Here is a 19596-nt window from a genome sequence, read left to right on the forward strand (position 1 = left end):
ATCATTTCCCCACTTGTTGCATACGAATTAACCAAATTCGTCCGAATAAACACATCTATGCAATACTCGTTTGTCATAACTCTTCCATGCACCTGCCCACCCTCTCTCAACAACCTCGACCGCACACAACCAGTCAACCACTAACACGACACAGATACCTGAACCCATTCATATCAAATTTAAACAATTAATGAATTCTACTTATAATCATTAAGAAAAATCCATTAAAAAAATGACAAAAAAAAATAATGAGCATTAATAGATAATAAAATATTCAAAAATTATAATTTATAAGAAATGTCAAAATATTAAAAAAAAAAAAAAAAAAAAAAAAAAAAAAAACACTACACTTAAGTGTCTATTTTTTTTCTTTCATTTTAGAAAGTTTAGGTTATATTTGGTTTTAAGCAATACCGAAGAATACATAATTATATAAATTGTTTTATCCAACATTTATTTTATAAAAAAAATAAATAAATAAAATAATTTTAAGAAATAAGTTTTATTTCCTTATGCATCTATTTAATAATTTTTCTATCTATAATCATAAAATTGAAAATTTTCTATATATGGATGTTACAATAAAATTATACATTTTATTTTGTTCTATTTTGTCCACAAACCATTCAAAGAAAAACAATTTCATTTTCTAAGGATGTGATTTGGATGGATTGAAAGGTTAAGTCATGTTAAACTTGTCTACTCATATATATTTGACTTTTGTAAACTAGACCTGAGATTTGGTTGGGAATTCTTAACTCACTCCAAGCCTATAAGCAACTCGAGTTTTTACATGTTGTTTGAGGTTTTTAGTGATAATTGTGGGACACTCATAGCCATTACTTAGAGTCGTCTAAGTCATAGCCTACTAGCACAACACAAGGTCAAGTAGGTTTGTTTGTCTAACCCAAGGATAACAGACGGATAAAAACCAATCGGGCATTGAATACGCTAATGATAAGCATTAATTGCAACAAACATCAAGTGTCTTGACTGACACAGTAGTTATGAGGCTAAAACATTAATCTTTTAAAGCTTATCAAGACGTGACAATTATTATGAGCTGACAATCATTGATGTTAAAGACGGTAATGCACAATCAAACGTAATCAAAGACACCAAGACACCCAAGATGTTACAATTAAGCCCGAATAAATAGTCACCTTGGCTATAAGAAAGGTGTGCTGCCATTTTTCCAAAAAACTCTTTTATTGCTCAAGTCTTCCCTTTCTTACATAAGTGTCGGAGGGATGTGCTTAAAAAACTCATCCAAACATTCCTATGTACAGGTCAAATAGTCGTCTAAGCTTTGGAGGCTAGCTGAACATTCCTTGTTGGTTGTGCACCAACAATAATGTCTTACTTTTTATATATTGCCATCAATTAAGCATTAAATAAAACATTTTATTGCACGTCTTAACATCCAATAGACCAAACATATATTAAAATTCATAATGGTGCATCACATTCAATATCAACTTTAAATCATTTCTACAAGTTACTGTAAAACAAATTGAAACAAAAACAAAATTACGAAAAGTCCATTTATAACCACAAAAAGTTCATAAAAATAGTAATTTCGTTTTTAGTGTAGGCACGTGTCTCCTAGCTACATGTCCATCCAGTAGTGATAGTAATGTATAGTTGGCACAACACTTCAATTTTTTGAAAAGGAATAGATAAGCAAAATTTGGTAATAATTGACATGGCTAAATTCACCCAATATTTTGAAAAGGGAAGGAAACATAAGATATATTGGTAGCCTTAATCCCTAAATATTTCCTAGAGATGAAGGAAAAGTTTGGTGATGAGGCTTAAGTCACTCAGTATTTTTCTCAAAAATAAAAAATGTGGAAAACTAATGTCTCATTCTTAGTTTTTACTTAAATCTTTAAGGCTTCCAATTTCTTTTTCCTCATTCTCATATATCCTAAAAGTAGTCTTTCTATGGTATAAATATACTATTGCTATTAAAGGTATTATGATGATTATAATTAATGACAATATAATTATATGGTATAACCGTAATTTGAAGGGAAAAATGATTTGATGGAGGTGTAAAAATGTGTGATTCCATTGATTTTTGGAGAAAACCTAATCGAGCCAACACGATTGGTTTATTCTTAAATATTCAAAACCAAACCAACTTTTTAGTGATGAAAAAATCAAATCGAACTAGGGTTGATTAAGTTTGATTCAAATGATCGGTTGGATGTAAGTTAATTTAGACCTTAAATCTAATTTATTTTTAAAACTAATTGAAAGTAACTTGGATTTAAAATTTTAAATGTATTTAAAAATTTTAGCCCAAAATATAATGCATACATTTAAAAATCAATTTAACTATAAAATAATGAATTAATTCAATAGAGTCATATGTATAATACTCATCAAATTTGAACATTTATATATAAATCTTAAAATGTAAGAATGATTTGGGTTGACAATAAATAAATTAAAAACAAAACCTATTTTGAAAACCAAACTAGCCAAGTGGGTTTTCAAAATTTTCAAATTGAATCGATCTTTATGAAATTGATTCAAGTCAGGTCAATATTTTCTCAAAAAGGGAACGAAACATGAAGGAAAATTTGGTAGTGATAGAGTTGCCTTAGGTCACTCAATATTTTTGAGGAAAGTAAGGAAATATGAAGGAAAGTAGTGATCAAATTGGCTTAATTTAATACTCAATACTGTTTCTAAAAGGAAGGAAATATAAAGGTGAGTTTGATAGTGATGGAATTCACTTAAGTTACTCAAGTTTGGTTGTCATAAAGTTGGCTTAAGTTACTCAATATTTTCTTAGGCAGAACCATTCATAAATGATTAAACAGCTTTACCAAATTTTGATAGAGAATCCTTTTATTGATTAAGGAGGAAAAATCTCTATTTACATCCCAATGTTTATGTGGTACCTACTGTTGAGGCCTCGCGTCACCGGGACCACTATAGATGCCAGATGGACGCGTCTGCTCAACTGAAGATGGTACTCACTTCATTCGACCTACAAAAGATGTCTGGACAGGGGGTTCAGACACACCTTCCGATGGTTTTGTTAGCTTTTATCTCTAACATTTCTGTATTCTCTCTTGGGTCCTCCTCTTTTGGGAAAGAACGCTTACCTTTTTTTACTGTGTGAGAGTCTTTTATAGTGTTAGGAGTTTTGTCCTTTTTAATGGTAGGAAGACTTTTTGGTTTGTCATGATGGTGTTAAGATGGTGGCAGAGTCATCATTGTCCTGCAGGCGGTTGTTAGAAATTATGGGAGGGATGACTTGCCATCATCCTTGTCTTTTCGCTCTACAGGCGGTGGGGTGCAGGTCATGACAGGTTGCCTAAAGTGACTCAGGAGGATCCCGTCGAGCATGCTTTTAGTAGTATGAATAATGATGGCCCGCGAAACACAGCCAAGACTTTTGTTTAAGACACTAACACTGGGTCTGGACAAGACGTCCGAACAAGAGAGTGTGAGTCATCCGGATAAAGAGTTTGAGAGTGTCGCGTGCCCCCTGAGGGAATCCAAACAGAAAGTTGGACGTGCCACGTGTCCAATGGAGGAGTGCTCTATGAGGCTACCACGCGTGCGTTTAGGGGTGGTCCCTACACCTACCATATATGTTTATGAGTGAATCTTTCACTTATTAAAAGAGTCTCACCTCATGCATGTAATTTACTTTTTAACATATACCAAGGTTATTAAAAAATAATCATCCTACTTTGCCACAATTTTTGCTTTTCACCTTACTTATAGATGTATTAAAAATGATTGATATGCCTTAAATGCAAAAGTTTTTTAATATTCAACTATTATCATTTTTCTAGGCATATAGAAGGGATAATATGTAACAACCCGCTTTCAATCATGTAAGTATTATTTGCTCTTGACTCAAAGGATTCTCACGACTTTACGATAATAATTTTTTTTTTTTCATATTTGATGTGAGATATCATAATTATCATCTCTCTATTCCATGAAGACACAACGTCTGCCTAATGGGCTCTCACAACTTAAAACACATCTATAGGATTAAGATGAATTTTTAAATGTATATATACTTCCCTTATTTGATATGAGATACCATAATTACTTTTCATGTAAACATAATGTTCTCGTGTTTCATGGGATTGATGGACCAAATAGACAAACAGCCTTTACGAGGCTAAATACATTCCCATACTAGGTTGAAGATCAACTTGTAGTATTTGTAATAACTAATTTTCAATTCTTGTGGGTCTAAAAGTTGGAATCACTAAATTCTCATTGCCCAGAAAAAACATGTTGAAAATAAAGAAAAATTTCAAACTTCTTCAAAAGATAGAGATAACTTTTTCCAAATCTTTTTCTCCAAGACTTGAAAATAGTAGGAGACATTAGGTATTTCCATAAGTACATGTATCCCAATATATCTCCATAATATAAAGCTATGGTGCATTAAACTTATAAGAAAAACAACAACACATTTATCTTTATATATGTTTCATGATTATTTTTTCTTATTAGGAAAAATTTAAACTTAATAATATTTTCAAGAATACATCTAAATTCCAAAGGGTTATGCCTGCAATATTTCAAACTGTCTAATAAAACCTTCCATTCTCAAATGATGAATGGCGTCTTCTCTAACGTGAAGAAAGGTGGTTGAAAATCGTGCAAAAAGTTGGCAAGTAATTGATTAGGCAGCGCCATATAGGCCTACGACCATGGCATGAAGACCTTCCAATCTCAAAATGGCACATGCATGTCTAGAGGGGTAGACGTGCCTGGAAGTCCAAGCTGCCAAAATACAATAAATATGTAAGAATATGATCGCTTATTTTCTTATACCTTCTATGACCAAAAACAAAGAAATTAAAAACATAATTGATCCCCAGGATCTAAGTGATGTATAGGACTAACCATGCGTCTTGCTCTCCACATGAGTCCGCCAGTTTCAATAATTTATTCATGCCTAAAGGCATCATGAGATGAGTCCACTGCTCCATTTCTCAAGCAGTCAGCAACCATGGACATCGATCTCCCTCCTTGTCGACCACCACTAAACAAAAACAAAAACAAAATCCAAATGAGGATTAACTAGCTTGTTATGGAGAAATTAGGAGAGACGAAACATTAGGACAATCTTACTGATTATGGCAGGAATGCATCGCAGCTCTTCATCTTCAGTGATGTACTTTAAAATCTTCATCCACTTGAGGACATGGATTAATCCAAGATCAAGTTTAGAAACCACGAAAATCGATATTTGGGCCCTCAGAGTTGAGAATACATGGAGGGCCTCTCCAGTTGAGCCTACAGAAGTTACGATTGGAACCAAGTAAGCAACCATCATCAGGACTCGGCATGCAAGAGCAAGAGAAAGAGAAAGAGAAAGCGAGGGAAATAAATAATACCATGATAAGAGCATTTTGTATCTTTTTGTTAGTACTGCCATTGCCACTTTTTGGACTCTCACCCAAAGGCAAATTATCTAGATTTCACAGGAGTTCAAGGTTTAAACGACTCATTGAGGCCAGATTAACCACTCATTTTGAATACCCAGCTTTGCCAAAAGGCCCAAAACCAATACTTTTTAAATATACAGGTTAGCCGACAAGTGGTCCGGTACGCCAAAAGGTTAGGCCGACCATGGCCCGCCCTGTTGTGGAGTGATGATAATTTTTCAGCTTTTAGGTTTATGGAGGTTTTCAGCTTTTACACTTTTGTATTCTTATCGTCTCCCTGAGATCATCTTGAAATATCATGCATGTGCTTTAGGTCTGGAAAATTAAATGCATAGAACATGAGTCATGGTTTGAATCAAGCAGATGATATTCAAGAGGTTGAGTTTGGCACATATAAAATCTAAGGATGGCAAAAGGGGTTCGCGATGTGTCACCCCATCTAAATTCCGTCTCATTTATTCAAAATAATTCTCATCTTTGTTTCATTTAAAAAATTAAATGAGGTCAGGACGGGGTGGAGCAGATCAGGATGGGTACGAGAAATTCCTATACTTGCTAATTCCCACCTTGTTTAATTTTTTTTGAAATTTTTTAAAATTACTTTAAAATTTTTTAATTATATTAAAATAAATATATTTTATAAATAATTAAATTATTATAATTTTTATAACTTATTTTATTTAAAATATTTTTTTATTATCTATATATTAAAAATAATAAAATAAAAATTAAATTAATTTTAATTTAAAATTAATTATATATATAATCGGGATGAGGCAAGGTGGGATAAGACAATACCCGAACTCATCTCGAACCTACCCTGAGTTTTAAAAAAATTCTCAAACTTGTCCCAAACTCATTTAATTAAAATTCAAACTTATCCCATTAGGGACAGAACGGAGTGTGTACCTAAAAAAACTCCTCCATTGTCATCCCTAATAAAATCTTATTTTGTAGACAATCCATTGAATCACAAATAACAAAGAGACACAGGCACATGTAGGATTAATGTTCATATAGAACAAGATCACCGATAACCTGATGCCCTCCCCAGGAGGGGGTGTTGATTATTTTACCTCAGGAACCCAACTAACTTACAAAAAATGTTCATATACAAAAAAGGTTAATATTAGTGTTGTAATTTGAGTGAGCTGGTTTTTGTTAATGGTTAACTTAAGCTCAATTCACATTAATAAATAATCCACTTAAATCCATTAATCCAATTTGACATTTAGCAGAAATACTTAACGTAAGCCAAACAAAATCTTATTTGTTTAAATTTAGATTGAGTTCGGATTAGTTAAATTAAATTTGGATTAATCGAATTGTATGATTTAAATTCCACCTATAATATTTTGTAAAAACTTTTTTGATGTATATCAGAATTTAAAAAGCAAATTAGACAAATTTTCTAGATAATAACAAAAATAAAAATAAATTCATATATGCTTATGAAAAATGAAGATGCAATTATTATTTGATATTTAAAAAATAAAAATAAAAAGAGAATAAATGATATGAATTTTATTATATAAGATAATAGAAATTATAAAAATATTAAATCCAGAGTTAAACTTAGTGTTGTGAGATACTTGATCTGACCTACCTTAATCTAAGCTCACACCAAGTGTTAAATTATTGCCCAAATCCGACCAAGGTCGGGCCAACCGGCCTGAGTTGCACCCTCGTTAATATTCGATCAAAACTTTGCTAAATCTAACATAAATGGATCCTCATAGCAAGTATTTGAATATGAAAAACGTGGGAAAAACAATTTTAAGCAATGGGGCGACACAAAATGAGGCCGGCATCTACAGCTGGGCGAGCAGCACATGATTGGATCGTCCATGGAAGGTAGCCCCACTGCTTGGGATAGCTTGGCAGTGATGAGCTGGCTGAATTCACTCAGTTTTTTCCCAGGAAGGAAAGGAAACGTGAGGAAGGGAAGTGGTGGAAAATCATGCAAAAAGGTTGGGAAGAGTTGCACTGGATTTATCAGGCACGTGAAGGACAGTAGAGTAAACGACAAAATTCATGCAAAAGGTTGGCAAGCAATGCACTGAGATTGGAGGGTACGCATGCATGCACGAAGGCCTAGAACAATATTTAGGCAATAGCACATGTCTGGATTTAGCACATGATATTTTATTTATTTCTTTATTTATCTATTTTTCTGTGAGTTTGAACACTTCCATATGTGATTTTGATCACGTGTCTACTTTTCTCCTCTTTGGAAGGTAGCTGGAGAGGATGTGGGAGTCGCTTCTCTTCACTGTAATAGGAAGAAATTAAAGGTAAGAAATTGACACCATTGGTTGAACATTTAGAGCAGTTTGAGGCAATTGAGGTTGGTAGAATGATGATCGTAATTGAATTATTTGATAACCATCAATGTAAAATACAATAGATGACTGCCTGGCTTCTTGATACTCATATCCTTTCCCTCATTCTTCAAATGAGAAGGTATCCTAGGAGGATAGATTGTCATCAGTCAGTAACATATGTTACAGTTGTTATAACCATTTGAATGCCATTTTTGAGCGTATGAGTGTTGTCCTTTTTTAAATTTCCGAAAGGAAGGTCCCCTATGTGTCTAAAATCTTTAATTCAGGAAGCCATTTGGTCAGAAATTTGTGATGAGAAGATTGACACAAGATTCAGCATTTCTTATACGAGAATGGATATTAATTGATCACAAAATGTTTAACTTGGGATCATTACAATGCCCAGTGTTTTCTACATGACCCTGGGTGTCAATAGGACCCAGATTTCCTTGACTACCGCAGCTATGCTCTTTATCTCAAAATGCATTAACTCGTCCAGTAGCTCTCCGGGATGGGATGCATCATCTGGTAACAAAACGGCCTTTCTTGCATAATTGCACCACCAGGGTAGATGGCTGATGCCCACCAGCACTCTCTCAAAGTCATTCTTCTCTGGAAGTCGGAGCTACCAACATAAATAAATAACATATATGAGTATATGATTAGCTTACTTCCCTATCTATACCTTAATCAACAGAGAAAACACTGAATCAACTGTGGTATGATCTCAGTAGTATCAACCGATACAAACCGTGTGCCTCGCTCTCCATATGAATTGACAAATTCAGTAACTCATTGATGCCTAAAGGCGTTAACAGATAGTCTACTGCTCCGTACCGCAAGCAGTTGGCAATCATTGAGATCTTGTCCTCTGTGACCAACACTGAGCAAAACAACAAAAAATCCAATGAGGAGGATATCTATATATTTTCAGCATGAAGAAGAGAAATTATGCAGTCTGGAGGAAGGGAGAAGAAACATTAGGACAATCTTACTGATCACAGGAATGCATCGCAGCTCTTGATCTTCAGTAATGTACTTCAACATCTTCAGGCAGTTGGCCATTGGGAGATCAAGTTCAGCAAGCACAATGTCAATACTTGGTCCCTCAGAGCTGAGAACATGGATTGCCTCTCCAGTTGAGCCTACAGAAATTACTATTGAAAGCAAGTAAACAACCATCAGGAGCCGGCATGCATGCATGCAAAAATAACTGAAATCACCATGGTTTTAAGCATTCTTGATGCAGAATGAAAGCTCTAAGGTCTTAAGTAGTGAAGAAGCACAAGTATAGAGGGAGGAAAGGAGGGGGGAAGAGAGAGAGAAACAATACCCTGATAAGAGCATTCCTTAAGAAGTGAGGCAACTTCTTTACAACTCCCAGCATTTGTATCACACAGCAAAATCCTCAGTTTGCTCCTATCGATAAAAGCACGAATCTTTTTATTAGTACTGCCACTGACACCAGCATCGCTTTTGCCAGTAACAATCTGTTTTCCTTTGTCCATTAAAATTCACAGGCCTTTACAGGACAGTCGCCAAAGGCAAATAAGAGTCCACAAGAATTTACATGACCATTGACAGCAAACCACTCCTTTTTAAATAACCAGGTTAGCCAACAACTAGTCTGGTAGACCGAAGAGTTAGGCCAACCATGGCCAACCATGTTGTGGAGTGATGACGTTTTAGTTGTCAGCATAAGAAAGAGGATTGAGATTAATCGTTTTAGGGTTTCTCGAGGATTCTGGGGGTTTTATGACAGAGTATGGGTTCAAGGTTGGTTGCATTTCAAGGTCTAAAGCTAAATATGTAAAACCTAGCAATAGGCTTAAGAGAGGCAACGTAAGGGAACCTATTGTTGTTTCCTTCTCCCTTTCTTTCTTTCTCCATTGCCTCCAATTTTTGGCCCAAGACACTGCAGATGCTTCCTTATTAGCCTCAAGCACAACCCAAGCTGCAATCTTTTTATCTCAATAGCCTGAAGATTTTCAAATGCATAGCCCTATATGTCTAATTTCAACATTATCTGAGAGAGTTTCTTTTTCGAAAAAAGAAATAACCAAACAGGAAGGAGATATGCATTTCAGTTAAATGGTATACATAAAACATTAAAGAACTATTTAATGAAGTATCAGTCATCCACAGCATCCATATGCTTTCCATCTCAACCATATGAATGAGAAAAACAAACTCCTGCATAAATAATATCCTGTGGTACAATTTTACATGGCAGCTGACCCTCTTTTTGAGGGAATCATAGATCTTCTGAGTCTCTCATCACTTGCCATGGATGATCAACTTTTTGGCAACTAGTTTGATGCCTGCATTCTGTTGATAGTCATATGGGTCCAGGGCAAAGTATGTATCCACAAGGGTTCCTGGAACGAACAAGGTATCAAGCTCTGCAGCATCAAATCTACTAAATATAAGCCTCTGTGTGATACCCGAAGGATCTTTTTGGTATATCTCTGTGGCATATATGGCAATATCCCCATTTGTCACAGTAGGTATGCTGTAGATGAAGAAAGAAAGAAATACACTCATTAGACATCACAAAGCAGCAGTCTGAGGTGATCTAAATTTAACACCAAGGCTCCACTACGCACTAGCAGGACCAAACAAAGAATGTGGAATATGCATCCACAGTTCCACCCACAAAAGTTGGTGTGATTAAGAAATTTCTTTACATTTTCTTTATCTTCTAACTACCCCTAAGGAGCATTAAAAATGTAGAAATTTATTGTTTCCACACATAAAATTGATACTAACATTTGTTCCTAATGCAAGAAGAGGCCAAAGTAGAAGCACAGGATTTTGCAGTGATGGGGAATGCAAGGAGCACAATAAACCTATCAACAGAAAGGCTATATTTTCCTCTGCATCTTGCAGTTCTTGCACATCGATACTAAAAGGGAAAGCAAAAGCCAAACTCCTACCGCATATTGCTTCAATATATCAAATAAACTCCAATGCTACAACTCAACATTTTAGAATAATCTAAGCTGAGCCAGATACCTTATTTTCATAAAAAGCAAATAGTATAAGAACTTGCCTTAATCTGATGGTAGGAGTGTTTAAAAACCCAGTCTTTCTGATCACAACTGGCCTCCATTCCGAGCTGCTACCAGAATCCACAGACAACTTGTAAGCAAGTTGGTCACATGCATCCAGAACCTGACATAGGCTTGGAGATCCATCCACCACAAAACTCAACCGTGGCCGTCCAGCAGGATCAACAAATCTTGTACTTATCCCAAACCTCACTCGCAGTTGAGTACAATGAAGCAGCAACTTGACATCTTTGTGCAATATTTGCATTCTCCGAGTCCCACGATACAATGGAACAAAAGACGCACTGATAGAAGCAACAGAAACCTCTGCAGGATCTAGGAAGCCAGCATAGTCACAGCAATCCTGAGATGCAGTTGTTGTAGAAGGCATCTCAAGAGACTCGGTCACAGGTTTTTCTTCCAAGGCATAATCCGGCTGAAGGGACTCTTTTTCAATTTCACTGCTGAGTGCACCCAAGTTGAAAGGGTCCGGTCGGTTTGTGTTAGGTTCAACTAAATTTAATATTCCTCCCATACTGCTGTGAGTACTAGGAGATGATATTGAATGATTTTCAAATTTGATACTTGATGAGGGAGTACTCATGTTTAGATTCATTCCCACTGGAGAAGCTTTTCCATTACTACGACTCCTTGTAACAGCATTTGGAGAAACCCAACTGTTTGTGGTAAATATGTCTGGGAGGCTCGACTCCTGCAGTTATGGCAGACTTTAGTTTTTTTTTTTTCTCTGTTTATTATTATTCTATATCATAATCAACAACTCATATTCACCAAGGAAATGATCTTTAGCATTCTAGGATGTCAGGATATGCAAGGTCTTCTGAGCTAAAAGTATAGCCTAAAGAAGCTAGGAAGCACAAAACATGATAAAACAAGAGCCATATTCACATAGCTATCACCAAATTAAGCTCCAAGTGGTGCTAGTGATTGTAGGATCTAAATTAGTTTTTCCATTCCATAGACATTTCTTGTAGACCGTGTTTAGAACGTTGGAAAAGAGAATGGGAATGGAATTTGTTAATGTATTTGGATTATTTTTAAAATGGGAATAAGAATAAAATAAATTCATTGTTATGGAAATCAAATCTCACTCTCACTAGGATTTTGATCCCCTCTTCTATGTGGTATTATGATTCACCTTCATTTCCATCCTATTACCACATATCAAACACACCTACAGCAAAATATCTAGCAAGTAATAAACAAATATCATAACCCAATTGTGTTACATTATCAGTTCTTCAGTGGAGCCTATCTAATTCAGAGTTTGTGCAATTATGAAGCAATAGATATTGTAAGATGCGCTCCAAGGCTTCATAAAAAGTAATGAGATTTCCAATTGAAAGAATGATGAAATTGGCAAACAGGAACTTGGCACATATTAGATTAAATAGACATTGTTATTCAGAAAGATGCCTTACTGACAGCTCAAATTAATATGAAATTTTTTTGATAACTACAGAGCCAATCCTAAGATCCTAAATGCTACTATCAATCAAGTGGTGATCCATAGGAGTTCAAAACTAAAGTGAGGACATTTTTAGCAAAAGAATACAAATAAATAGCATACAAAACAGACCAGAGTGAAGAATACTGGAATGTTACCAATTTGAAATGGTGCCAGAATGTATTAATATAAAGATACTTAATTACATGACACACTAAACTTTCAACAGAATATTCAACAAGTATTGAAGTTCAAAAAAAATAATTGACATTTTAATAGCCTGCAACATGAAGTAATGAATGTTCTGTAGAGCATGGAAAAATTACCAAGGCATAAATCATGTAAAATCAATGATGTGCATATTGCACTTATGTTTGGTTTATTGAATGTGAAGAACAAAGTTATTAAAACAATTGTGAGAAAAGAAATGGCTTATCATTCAGGAAAACAAGAACTTATAGCATGCAAGTTTATAAGTTTACCAGGAACAAAACTGTTGCACAATATTTGAGAACCTCCAGATTCATCCTGACATCATCTAAACTCCTGCAAAATCATGGCGAGAAAGATTAGTCCAATGGAAGCAAGAATCTTGGGCTCAATCAAAGACAAGAGAAAGTAAGAAATTTCCCTGTCACTTCCTATCTCTTCAACAACACGATCTACATTTTTATTGTGGTCTGATACAGTAGTATTGGAATGGTTAATTGCAGCTAGACTTGTCCACCATATTTAGTAGCCAAAGAGGTTACATTCCCTTAGACATTATTAACCCCCATATCATAAAATGCAACATCACAGAGATGCTATCAAGTTAAAAGTTAAAAATTCAGGATGAACTCTGGAGTATGCCATCCATGTAAAATACTGCATCTCAACCAGATAATCATGTATTAAAGGAACATTCAAGAACAACTTGAAGAATGAAACATCTGATATACAAAAAAGAGCTTTAGGTATGAGATTATTGACAACCATCACAAAACAAATAAAATATCGTAGCTAAGGCTATGTTTGGTTCCCGAAAGCGGGAAAATGTGAGGAAAATAAAATAAAGAGGAAAAGAGGAAAACAGTAAAAATAAAAAATAAAAAACAGATTTAACATCAGTAAATTAGTTTATATTATATTTTTTCAAACTCATTTCACTTATTTTAACTCTTTATATAACTGTTAAATAGTTTTAAAATGCATAGGTGTTAACTATTTGTAATTATATTTTATTTTCTTTCATATTTTCCATACTAATACCAAATATGAGAAAATCATTCTCTTTTATCATTTTTCTTTTTTCTTAGTAATTTCCTGGAACCAAACAAACTGTAAATGTTATACTAGACTACTAATATCAATACAAATGACTTCAATGAAGGGATCATTTACTAAAAAACATCAACATATAACATCATATTAAGATCTTTCCAAAAAAAATTGATTTAGATGATATATAACAAACAGTAATTCAAGGAAATAAACCAGAGACAAAGATTTAAAAGGAAGCGAAGGCACAATCACCTGTGTGTCTGCTGTCCAAGCCCAAAATAGGTTGCAAGTGTGGCCATCTGCACACAAGAATTTGGATGCAATCTGCCTTTAAAAGCTTATTTAATTCTAGGTAACTTAATAATTCATTGAATGATATTTAAACACTGATGAAATAGGTGATCATGATGTATTGCAAACAACATAATAACAAAGGATGGTGTGTTGCATATAATATGAGAATAACAATAACAATAACAACAATGACATTACCAAATGGAGAACATTAAGGAAGTATCATAGTTCTGTATGGATATGCTTTCTATAACAGACGTCAACGACCAAGTCAACTCATGTTTCCATCTTTTTTCTTTTCACTCCATTTGAGGAATGTATTGAAATTATTACAGATTAAGTACTGGATCATTGGTTTCATAATTACAAGTTTGGAAAACATTCTCTACACTTCCTGTGAGTAGTAAAGACATGGAATTTAATTAATGAAAGTTACACAACAAAAAGCACTTTCAATGTCGTGAATTGAGACTCAGAATTGCAACGCCCATAGTCTGATATCCCAAGTTGATTAGAAAAAAAAAAAAAAAAAGGCATATCTTCTCAAATTCTTGAGGTTCCACAAGGCCAGAGCCATAGAAGCATTACACATATATATCTTCTTTTAAGTCATGAAAGGGTCTAAAGTTCTTTGTTCTTACAGACTTGGACAATTCAGATTACCAGGTGAGAAAAGATAACATAGTGGAATCACATATCAAACAACGATTTCAAAGGCAATAGAACAAGGCAATATCTAAATTGCAGCAGTTTGAAATGTTTATAACTCACAAAAACATAACATAAGAAAAAGATTTATTTTATTTTAGTTTTGGTTGGCAAAGAAAAGAGATTGAAGGGAGACAATCCAAGGAAAATAACACTAATTGCAGGAAAATAATACTAATTAAAGGAAACTAATGCTTGCTTCATATTAAACAAAATGGAACCCATTACAGCCCAAAGCATTCAGCATATTTTATGCAATTTAAGAACCTTTTTTCTTCAGCAAATTTTACCCAACAAGAAAAGTGCTCAATTTTCCATGTGCTTAAGAGAGAGAGCAAGCTACCAGCCTACATACCTTCATATCCCCAGCTCTCCGGCCAAATCTCTGAGTCAACAGCGCCAAGGAATCTATTGAACCCTTGGGCTCTGGTGCTGGCCGACCAATCTCTGCAAAAGCCTCCCTAATTCTAGCACAGTCAAACCTCAATATATTGTGACCCGCCCAAATCCGTCCTGTTAACATTCAAAAACATAAGTTCAAACCTCAAAACCAAAACCAAGGAACCTTAATCATCCCATGATTGCTGGGAAAACATAGGAACAGTAAAGAAACTACAAGGGCCAATCTTCAAATTTCACAACCCGACACCAGAAAACAACAGTAACCTCCCATCAAACGAGTCTAACACCTCCATCCAAGTGAATTTTTTTCAATTTGCCGCAATTTTCAATAAAAAAAAAAAAACATTTCCAGGAAATAATTTTCCCGGGAAAAAAAATTATATTTTATTCATGAAGAGGTACATTTCTCTTCCTTAAGCTTCAAGATTAAGCTGACTCCGAGGTAGGAAAAAAAATACCAGATAATTTTCCAGAAACGATTTTCCCTAAAAACAACATAGCCTTTATCGAACAGACAACCCTTGGAAATTTTCATTTTTTTCTTTCCCTCCATTTCCCAGCAACCAACAAAAAGAGGGAGAGAGAGAGACCATGAAGAATGTCATAAACCCTATCGGCAATGTCGCGGAAATTAGGAGCGGAAACGACGGCGTCTCGTGTAATGCCGTTACAACGGACGGACAAGGAGGAGACGAGAGAGAGGTCGTGGGGTCGGACCAAGGTGGAGTAGCTCTCCAGCTCGACCAGCTTTCTAGGGCATACCAGAATGGCTCCGAATTCCAATATGGCAAAACCCTGCCCGACTCGTGTGGGAACCGTGGTTTCCACATCGAAAAATGCAATTTCAGAGCGCTCTTCACCTGGGCCCATCAGTGTTGGCACTCAATCCAATTTCAGGGTTTTCCTCTACAACTCTGGAGAGAAAGGGAGAGGGAGAGGGAGAGGGAGAGGGTGGGTTTAAGGTTGACGAAGACGCTTCAATATGGATTGCATATAAAGACAGTGGATTAGGTTGCTTCCTGGAGAGGGAGAGGGAGAGGGAGAGGGAGAGGGTGGGTTTAAGGTTGACGAAGACGCTTCAATATGGATTGCATATAAAGACAGTGGATTAGGTTGCTTCCTCACTGGGGTTTCTCCATTTTGGGCTCTGTTAAATTCCCTTCCTATTCAGTCGATTAGGTCACATTTGTGGGCAGCCAAATCTTGCATGACAAGCATCTATAACCTCTGATCTCATTTGGTCAAACAAAAAAAACAAAAGGAAAAAAGGAAAAGGGTAAAAGCAAAAGGAAATTAAAGCATAGACGGTGTAACTTAATAAATGTTTTTCACCTATTTTCTTCAAATTTATTTTCATTTTCCTTTCATATATAATCTACCTTTGCTTCATGAAAAATTCCATTTTTTTTTTTACTTTGATTGTTTATAAAAAATAAAAATAAATTGAAGAAAATAATGTATATTGGGTGAAAAAATATTATTTTTTGACATTTTCTTTCTTTCTTTTTAATCAAACATAACCATTAAAAAAATTTAAGAATTTGGATATGCCATATTTCCAAATAATTTTATTTAATTCTTTTTCAAATCTTCACAATAATTCAGATAAGATATTCGGGATTGTTTCCTAATTTTTTTTTATTACTTTCTCTGGCATAGATCAAATTAAAGCCAAGACAGGCAGGGGGTCAACTAGGATTACAAGGGGCTGGGCCTTAGCATGCCGCTGAAACAGCAGGTTGATTTCAGAAGCCTCAGCCAAGCAATGTAGTATAATGAAATGTGTACACTAGGTATATGTTCTTTTCCTAGCCAAAGTATAATGATAAGTGTACACTGGGTATATATTCTTTTCCTAGCCAGAGTTTTCAGCAACCATAACTGCAGGCAACACCTGCTGCCCCAACTCCCACGGCTTCTTGTGGGAAGCTTAAAAAAAACTAGAAACAGAGCAGAGAGAGATGGTCCATTATCTATTATGAAATTGTAGTAGAAAAAGAATAGCTGCATTGGTTCATTCGCAGTGAGAATTTTAGTTTACAAGTTACATAAAATTGAGACCATGAATGAAAGTTTGTTTGACCTGCTTTTGTAAACCGGATAATGATTCTTTAGTATCTCCAGTGTTCTTGGAATAAATCGTTTGAACCTTGCTAGAGGGATTACACAAAAAAGTGTGTGAACAACTCAGACAAAGGATTTCTAAGTTTAGACTTTGTGCTTACGGTAATGGGGAAGAGGATTACAAGCCCTGATGCTAATATCAGACAACATGTTGAAGCAGTTGATCAATTGCACCCAGGATGATACCGGGAACTTTCCCAAATCTAATAAATGTATACTATATGTGATGCAGAACAAGCCAGAGGCAAAACCAACTTTTCCTCACCATCTGTCCTATTCAACATCCAAAAGCACCTCTGAAATGTCCAGTTTGTAGCCTTCCAATTTGGCTTGCCTTGTGATCTTGCTAAGCATCTCATATATTGAAGATGCATGCTTGTGAGTCCAGTCGCCCGCCACAAAGTCATGGACAACTCCATTTATTTGGACCCAACTTCGGCCTGCAGGCTTTCTTACACCTATCTCAACCATCTTCTGTCTCACTAAAGCAACATCCTGCCACCTTTTAGCAGTAGCATAAACATTTGACAGTAGCACAAGATAGCCTGCAGCTTGGTCAGGTTTAAGCTCAAGTATCAATTTTTGAGCAACATGGGAAGCAAGCTCAGCATTCTTGTGAATCCTGCATCCACCAAGAAGAGCACCCCATACAGCATCATTTGGCTTCATTGGCATAGACTCAACGAGTCTATGTGCTTCATCCAAGAAGCCAGCACGGCTCAGGAGATCAACCATGCACCCATAGTGCTCAATCCTTGGTACAATGCCCCATTTTTTATTCATGCATTCAAAAAAATGACGGCCTTGGTCAACAAATCCAGCATGGCTGCAGGCACACAGAACTCCAATGAAGGTTATCCCATCGGGTCTCCCTTCATCCGTTCCCAACCTCTGCATCCACTGAAACACACCAAGAGCTTCTTCTGCATAGCCTTGTTTTGCAAAACCTGTGATCATGCTTGTCCAAGAAATAGTGCTTCTCTGTTGCATCCCTATGAATACTTTATAAGCTTTATCAATTAAACCACAGCTGGCATACATGTGTATGAGTGAATTGTTCAAAGACACAAGCAATGGCTGATTTCCAGCATGCAGTCTCTCATCAATGTAAGAGTGGATCCATGTCCCCAACTTCAAGTCCCCCAATTCAGCACAGGCTGACAAAGCTGCCACCAATGCCACCTGGTCTAATTTTACACCGGCCCTTCTCATCTCATGAAACAAATGTAAAGCTTGCTTACACCTCCCAATTTGCGCACATCCTGCAATCATGGTTGTCCACGAGACAACATTCCTTTCCGGCATCTCATCAAAAATCCTCCGTGCCCCATCAACATCCCCACACCTAACATACCCTGCAAGCAACGAATTCCAACTCACTATATTTCTATCAACTATTTCATCAAACACCCGGCGTGCCTTCCTTACCCCATCATATCCCCCAGCTATCGCATACAAATTAACCAAACTCGTCCGAACAAACACATTAGTGCAATACCCGTTTGCCACAACTCTTCCATGCACCTGCTCGCCCTCTCTCAACAACCTCGACCGCGCACAACCACCAATAAGAAACGAATACGTGAACTCATTGGGCTCAGCCTCAGCCTCTACCATTCGATTGTAAAGCTCAACCAACTTATGGGGCGTTTCGCTCTGAGAATGCCCTCGGATCATTTGATTCCAAACAGTAGTACTTGGGTTTTCAATACGTTCAAAAACTTTATGTGCATTTAGGAGATTACCAGAAGTTATGTAGAAAGACAAGAGCTTAACGAGAAGGAAATTTTTTTGGGAAAAGCCACTGACGATTATCTGGGTGTGAATTTGCTTGAGTTTCTTTATGGTGTCGCAGGTCTGTAATAGAGAGAAGCAGTGTTGTTGAAGAGCTCTTAAACCTGTTAAATTGGCGGGACTTGCTTCTTCAACTAACATTTGAAAAAGTGATGAGATACAGAAGCTCAACGGTCATTCACTCCCGTAACTTTGCACTGTTAGTAACAACGTACGAAAGCCGACTTCCCTTCAAAAGCAGGAGAAATGAAAGAAGCATAGAAAACTAATTTATAAGATATTTATCTTAATGTTGTTTTTCACATTATTAAAATATAAATATTTTATAACAATTAAAATTCGGAATTTTTAAGATAAGCTGCGCAAAATAAATATTAAAAAAGTTCTCAAAATATTATCATTTCTATTTGTACATTCTACTAAATAAATCCGAAACCCATTGTTGTGTCTAGAATCAAATCCTAAAAAAATAATTTATTTAATGAAATTTGAAATAAAAGGAGTTAGATGAATTCATTTGTTAGTATAAAAAGAATTAACAAAATATTTTATTTATTAAATGTTGCAAGAAGATGATAAAAAATAATTTTCTTTCCTATCCTAATTCTTCTTTAACATAAAATGAAATCAAAATAGTAAATAAATTTAATTGCAACAAAATGAATATCTTAGAGTCTTTGGTAACTATTTTCAAAAATAACTTTGAAAAATAATTTTTAAGAATAGTT

The 19596-nt window shown here is 35.5% G+C and overlaps 3 protein-coding genes and 1 long non-coding RNA gene across 6 annotated transcripts; all 4 read right to left on the minus strand.

Moving 5' to 3' along the window:
- Positions 1-4403: 4403 nt before the first annotated feature.
- Positions 4404-5526, minus strand: LOC117905161. The gene is made up of 4 exons (XR_004649662.1): positions 5391-5526; positions 5125-5289; positions 4897-5035; positions 4404-4773 (listed from the first exon to the last, which is right to left on the minus strand). It is a non-coding gene; the product is annotated as an uncharacterized LOC117905161 (long non-coding RNA).
- A 2560-nt stretch (positions 5527-8086) lies between these two features.
- On the minus strand, positions 8087-9718 carry LOC117904862 (two-component response regulator-like APRR1). Of its 3 annotated transcripts, XM_034817654.1 has the most exons (5): positions 9099-9718; positions 8761-8922; positions 8517-8648; positions 8352-8390; positions 8087-8311 (listed from the first exon to the last, which is right to left on the minus strand). In XM_034817654.1, the coding sequence occupies exons 1-4, from the start codon at positions 9271-9273 to the stop codon at positions 8368-8370; spliced, it is 492 nt and encodes a 163-aa protein (XP_034673545.1). In that variant the 5' UTR covers positions 9274-9718; the 3' UTR covers positions 8087-8311; positions 8352-8367. The 3 variants fall into 3 exon arrangements, with proteins under 3 accessions (XP_034673545.1, XP_034673544.1, XP_034673543.1); XM_034817653.1 differs by having other exon boundaries at positions 8087-8390; XM_034817652.1 differs by having other exon boundaries at positions 8087-8390; positions 8507-8648.
- Positions 9719-9846: 128 nt separating this feature from the next.
- LOC117904861 (protein NEN1) lies at positions 9847-16154 on the minus strand. The gene is made up of 6 exons (XM_034817651.1): positions 15541-16154; positions 14904-15061; positions 13799-13845; positions 12766-12829; positions 10818-11527; positions 9847-10277 (listed from the first exon to the last, which is right to left on the minus strand). The coding sequence occupies exons 1-6, from the start codon at positions 15818-15820 to the stop codon at positions 10043-10045; spliced, it is 1494 nt and encodes a 497-aa protein (XP_034673542.1). The 5' UTR covers positions 15821-16154; the 3' UTR covers positions 9847-10042.
- A 1193-nt stretch (positions 16155-17347) lies between these two features.
- LOC117904102 (pentatricopeptide repeat-containing protein At5g66520-like) lies at positions 17348-19009 on the minus strand. Its single transcript, XM_034816622.1, has one exon. The coding sequence runs from the start codon at positions 19007-19009 to the stop codon at positions 17348-17350; it is 1662 nt and encodes a 553-aa protein (XP_034672513.1).
- Between the last annotated feature and the right edge of the window lie 587 nt (positions 19010-19596).

This window comes from Vitis riparia, chromosome 17 (assembly GCF_004353265.1).
Source record: "Vitis riparia cultivar Riparia Gloire de Montpellier isolate 1030 chromosome 17, EGFV_Vit.rip_1.0, whole genome shotgun sequence".
NCBI classification, from domain to species: domain Eukaryota; kingdom Viridiplantae; phylum Streptophyta; class Magnoliopsida; order Vitales; family Vitaceae; genus Vitis; species Vitis riparia.